The following is a 5,762-nucleotide window of genomic DNA, read 5'->3' on the forward strand; positions in this document are numbered from 1 at the left end:
AAGAGAACTTGGCAGGTACGCCTGGAGGAGATGCCCGGCACTTCGCCGGGCGCACGCACGCGTTTCTGCCGGAGTAACAGCCGGCTGAGAGAGATCGTGTCGTTTTTTCTGTAAGGTTTTGGCCTGACAAAGCAGATGCTTCCAGTTTGCTCTTGGCTTTTTGTGGTTTATTTTAAAACAAAGCGGAATAAAACCCAGCCCCTTCACAGGAGTGCTTCTCGGATGGATGAATTTTCAGTGTACATCGCTGGGTATCAGGCGCAATTTAAGCGTGGTTCATTGCTTGAAGTGTTAAATGTGGCTTTGATGAGGCATGTTACAACCTCTCACAGCCTTGAGATGCTTCTAATAAAATCTGTCAGCCTTTAGCTGAGGTTGGCAAGAGGGATTAGTTCCTTTTCACAGTTCGAGTGATGGTTTTTTCCTTCAGTTGCTTGTTTGGTTAATTTGATTAAGACTGTCAGTGGAATCTGTTGTGCCCTTAGAGTACGGTTTTCACTGCTCTGGTAAGATCAAGTGAATGTGAGATGTGGGAACAAGCCCTCTGAACACACCGTTCTTCAAATTAGTAAGTACCACAGATGTAGCTAAGAAAATGAACCTTCTCCATGGGAATGTTTCTTCTAGAAAGAAGATAAGGGAGTCATTCAAAACCATTACACCGTATCTCTAAACTCAGAAAGGAGACAAAGCAAGTCATAAAAATGTTCTTGGATTTTTAAAACATGCTCTACAATCTCCTGGGAGCCTGCCATTAGGAGCTCAGCGTTAGCAGTTAGAATTTGGGGAAGAATTTTGTGAGGGAAGGTGGTTTGCCAGTTAAGTAACACTAAACATCCATGCCGTGCACCTTTGTGCATTTTTCTTGCCTTTGTGTTGTTTGAGCTCTGTAATAGGCACAAAGCCTCAGAAGGTCTGAATCACCGATGGTGATGACATGGTCCAGTGAGACATGTTCTTTGTGCTGAACTTCTGCGTTTGGTGTGTTAACAGCCTGTGTACTCTTTTCTGCTGTGGAGTTCCAACTTTAATTTTCTAAACCGTTTGTAAAGAAGTTCCCTAGCTTGTTCTGGTCCTCATTCCGGAGCGCTGGATGTCTGGAAAGCCCAGCTCTGCTGGTGTATTCACATCTCTGGAAGCTGTGGTGGTTCTCACATTCTTATTCTCTTGGGTTTTGCCTGGTTTCTCAAGCTAATGCATCAGCCTTGGAAAAGTCTCATGCTTAAGAAAATAAGATCTGAAGGAATTGACATGTGAAGATTTACTTTTGGGTGATTTCTGCAGCTTGAAATGCAGACCGCAGTGTGGCTCGCGAAGTACTGAGCAGGCTGCTTCTGTGTCTGTCTTAACAGAAGATTGTTAGATTTGGGTTACATATCTGGAGCTTTGTACACGTGTCTGTCCTAATAATAGTCTAACTTCAAACTGTTGAATTGCACCTTTTAAGTCCAGTAGCATGCTGCAGACTTAACGAAGCAGGTGGTAGATAAGGGCTGCAGCCCCCAGCCAGCAGCGAGGTAAGCAGTGCTTTGGCTCGTAGGCCAAACCTCAGTCTTCACTGTGCCGCCAGCGCGAGGACTGATGTGATCCTTCACAGGGTTCTCCTTGAAAAGCTGGAACTCTACATGTCCACATACTTGTTTTATTTTCTAATTGGCTCAGACTGGTAGCAGCGGCTCTTGTTGACACCAAATGAAGCAAGGCATGAGTAGAGCATGGGAGTATTTTATTTTTGTAAGTGTCGCTGAAGAGTAGTGGAGATAAACGGTGCCTGGCTGGAGCGCTGGCAGGCAGCTTACCTTTGTAGTCCAAATGATGGACTGAGGCCATGACAGCCTGTGCCGCGCGTTAAAGCCAGCACAGAATGCAGTCATCTTGCGTAGATCCTGTCTGGATGGAATTCAGCCGCCGCGGCTGCCCATCGCAAGAGCCAACGATGATCTCGTGGCTTACCAGTCTGGTTTGATGCAGCTTGGTGATGGTGATGGTACACATGAGGTTGTAAAGCTGACTGACTGTCTCCCCAGAGTGCTGCGTCCTCCTGGAGGTGGGTCCAACTTCTCCTTGGGTTTTGATGAACCAAAAGAACAACCCGTGCGAAGAAATAAGATGGCATCCAGCATCTTTGGAACTCCTGAAGAAAACCCACCTTCCTGGGCTAAGCCATCGGGTAAGAACACGGTGCTTTGTTTCCAGACCTGCTGACAGGGGTGAAGTCATGTCTCTGTTTCAGCCTGAAGCTGCCAGTGGCTCAGTGCAGAAACCAGCCTTCTCTTCCTGCTCGGTAGCTGAGGGCTGTCGGTGATGGCTGCTTGCATGGGATTTCTAATGTCGCACTTTGAGTCACTCCCACAAAGGCGGGTTTGTTTATGCTGCAAGTCTTGGGCATAGACATTGTGAGCAAAGAATTGTATTTTGGATGCAATTTCACCGGGTGAAGTCACGGTAAGGTGAACTGGTGTCTTGGTATTTGGAGTAGCACCGATTGGCCTTGATTATGCAGAGGAAGTTCAGCTTTGTGTTGTCCTCAGAACTGGGATTAAGCTTCCAGTTCTGCAGAGCGCAGCCACTCTGTGTGGCCTTGGGGCCCACTCAGGTTGCCATCAGTTTCAATGACACCCTCAGCTGCACGAGATGCTGTTGCAAGGCAGCAGTTGGTGAGTCATTGTCTAAAGGACTGGGACTTCTTGAATGGTAAAGCTTAAATTTAAAATCCCCACCAAACAAACCCCTCGAAACACCCCAAACCCCTGGCTCTTTGTGACCTGCTTTCCCAGTAAGTTTATCTCCTGGCCTGATGAGACTCAATCTCTGCTTGTAGGGACTAAGCCAGGTGAAATCAGAGAAGGCTGTGAATCATCTGGAGCACAAAGAAGAAACTCAACTGACGCGAACTGTGGGGACTTTGTAGATCCCAAGGTCAGTAGTGAATTGTGAAGAGCCTGATGGTGGGACAATTCGTGCTCTGTGTGATTGCTTTATCGTGGGTGTTGTTCACACAGTTGGAAACATCTTAGGAAAACAACCTCGTTACCTTGTTCTTGAAAGCTCTCCAGCTTTAGGTGTTCTAAAAAAACCTGGATGGGTAAATTGTTGATCTCAGATGTTGTGGCAGATACCTTTTGCGTTATGAACAGCAAGTTTTATTTTGGTAATTGGTATGATCGTCACAACCCATTTTTATTATTAATAGGCACTCAGAGCCACTAAAATTTTGTTTGTTACAGAAAATACCTTGTTCCAATTTAGTAAATATAAATGGGATCACATTTATAGCTGCTACCAGGGAAAACAAAACTAAGCTGTTTAGTCTAATTCTATTTTCTACTTAACTGCTAAACGTTGTTTACCATTGCAGTGGTTCTCAGCGTGGCAGACAGATTCTCCCAGTGTGGAATACTTTTAATTGTATGCAGTAGTTACAGCTACAAACAGCAGAAGCTGGAGCTAGTTTCCATAGCTTAGTCTGAGCTTTAAGGCGGTATGTTTGTATGAGTTCATCTGTATTTATACCCTGATGACTGCAGTTTCACTGTGTAATTAACAATGTTAAATCCTGAAAGCTGATAAACCTCCTGCCACTGAGGAGCCTTGTTTGCTGCTGGCAGACTTTTTGTATCTTTGGTCAAGCTGCAGCCTTGAACAGTTTCAGCATGAAAAGACTCTTTAGCTGTTTATGTAGCAAAGGAAACTTTATCAGGAGCCTTGCAAAAACACTGCTCTCTGTTTCACAAGTGAAGTTAAATATGCTGGAGAGAACAAATGCTCTTGGCCTTGTTCACAGATAGATGTTTGCTGTGGAAAGAGTCACTTAGGAAGGAGGGGACGCTGAGCTGTTGCAAACTGCTTACAGTCCAACTCTGTCACTGCTGCTGGGCAGCTACAGCGTTCTGGTGACCGTCAGCGCTGCCGAATGCAGGGTGCTGTATGTAATGAAGTGCTCTTGCCCACCCCTGTCCTTCTCAGCGTGGCACATACTGCAGGTCATGGGGGTTGCTTCAGCCTGAAAAGTGTGGGGGAAAATAAACAGAGGATGGAATTGTGTTTGGCACTCTGTAAGAACGGATGCTTACAAACACGGGTTGTGCCACCCTGGTATCTGTCCCGAAGAGCCCACTGCTGGTCCAGAAGTGCTTCACTGGGTCTGTCACTCAGAAGATGTGGCTAGATCGAGCAGTGTGCCCAACAACCATGGTCACAATGTGGAGTATCGAGTACCCTCTTGATGGAAGGGGACAGTGCATGGTGAAGTGTGAGATATAATGTGTTTCTCTCTCTTCTAGGGAGGAGATGGTGGTGGTGAAATTTCTGGTGAGTAACTCCTTTGGACTTCTCCAGTAAAAGCCTTTTTCAGTTAGATGCTTTTGAAATAGAAGAGGATATAGGATATATAAATGGTCACGTATTAGGAGAGACACGGCTTGAGGCTGTCCCTTGGATCCATCGAATCAATAAAGCAACCTGACTGCTTCAGTGGAAGGGTGGCTGTGGAGTGGAACAGTGGAGTGCCTGTCAGTCGGGGTAGCAATGAGAACAGTCCTGTTTACTACTTCTGCCAGCAGCACTTGGTATCAAGATTTGTTTAAGTACTGGAAGGGAAGGTGGATACCATCCACCAAAGGGATCAGCAGTTCAAAGACTAGACTGCTGTCAGAGTAGCGTCTAATTAAGTAGTGCAGTCAGTTTAGTGGATTTCAGTGTAGTGATTTGCTGCTTTCCTGTTGTGCTCTCGTTCAGCAAACCCTAAATTCACAGAAATAACCAGACCCAGCTACTGCATCTGCAAGTGTCTGCATTAACTAGCTTTTAAGTTCCCGCTGCTTTTTAAATGCTGGTTTGTGCTCAGGAAGCTCATGTGCATGCTGCAGATTTCACCTCACAGAGGCATTTCCCCTAGCAGCATGCACGCTAACCTTGAAGTGTTTTTTCTAGCTCTGAGGCTGGGAATCTCTGCTTTGTGAGATTCTCCTCCAGAATAGCTTACTTCCTGACGGGAGGAATGTGCATGTTGACTGGCTTTCCAAGTGCCGCTTTCAACACCTGGGAGTTGTGGGAGATCACTGAAGCCATTAGCAGTTCCCTGTCCTGAAAAGACTTCTGCTGGGAGGGTGTGAGTCTTTCCGGAAGGTTTTTAACTACCTCCGAGTGGTATCTGTGCCCAGAGTAAGTCTCACTTCTTTAGCAGGCTGCTTCTAGTCAGACTATACAGGTTTCTTCAGTATTTTTTTCCCCCGTGTCTGATGTTAATTAGCACTGTAGGCATCTGGAGTCTGTCCCTACTAGGAGGATGTAGCTTGATAGTGGAATAAAGTGATGTAAGGGCTCTGCTGCTTCTGCTGGTGCTTGTTTAAACCAGCTCACCAGGGGGTCAGATGAGAGCCTGCAGGCAGCGGTGAGGTGAGAGGAGGGATGGGAGGAGGCAGAAACAGGGCTGCTGTCAAGTACCATGTAAGTGTGTGCTGGGAAGTGTTGCTGGAAAGTAACTGGGGTTGTTTACTGTTGTGGCCATCACTACACACTAAGCTTTTGAAGATAGTCAAGATGAAATAAAAAAGATGGGCAAAGGTTGGAATGTTAAACTTCCACTGGTGGTACTTGGGAGGGAATAGAAAGTTAATGCTTCCCAGAAATGGTGTCTGTGGCAGACACCTGAAATCTTGCTGGATTGTTCAGCTAATTTCTACCATTGATAGCTTTGGGTGTTGTACCTAACGAAGCAGAGAGTTTTGTGGAGCTGGCTGTGTTCACTCCTCCACCTGATA

The 5,762-nt window shown here is 46.1% G+C and overlaps 1 protein-coding gene across 2 annotated transcripts in view; it reads left to right on the forward strand.

The window, feature by feature from the left end:
- Positions 1-2,029: 2,029 nt before the first annotated feature.
- HN1 (hematological and neurological expressed 1) overlaps positions 2,030-5,762 on the forward strand; it is a 7,426-nt gene continuing 3,693 nt past the window's right edge. The window contains exons 1-3 of one of the 2 annotated variants that reach the window (XM_010136591.1): positions 2,030-2,170; positions 2,822-2,919; positions 4,284-4,311. In XM_010136591.1, coding sequence (XP_010134893.1) covers positions 2,110-2,170; positions 2,822-2,919; positions 4,284-4,311 — 187 coding nt within the window. In that variant the 5' untranslated portion in view covers positions 2,030-2,109. Of the gene's footprint in view, positions 2,171-2,821; positions 2,924-4,283; positions 4,312-5,762 lie in introns of both variants that reach the window. The other variant, XM_010136592.1, reaches the window with a different exon arrangement.

The sequence above is a fragment of the Buceros rhinoceros genome, unplaced genomic scaffold (genome assembly GCF_000710305.1).
Source record: "Buceros rhinoceros silvestris isolate BGI_N320 unplaced genomic scaffold, ASM71030v1 scaffold46215, whole genome shotgun sequence".
NCBI lineage: Eukaryota > Metazoa > Chordata > Aves > Bucerotiformes > Bucerotidae > Buceros > Buceros rhinoceros.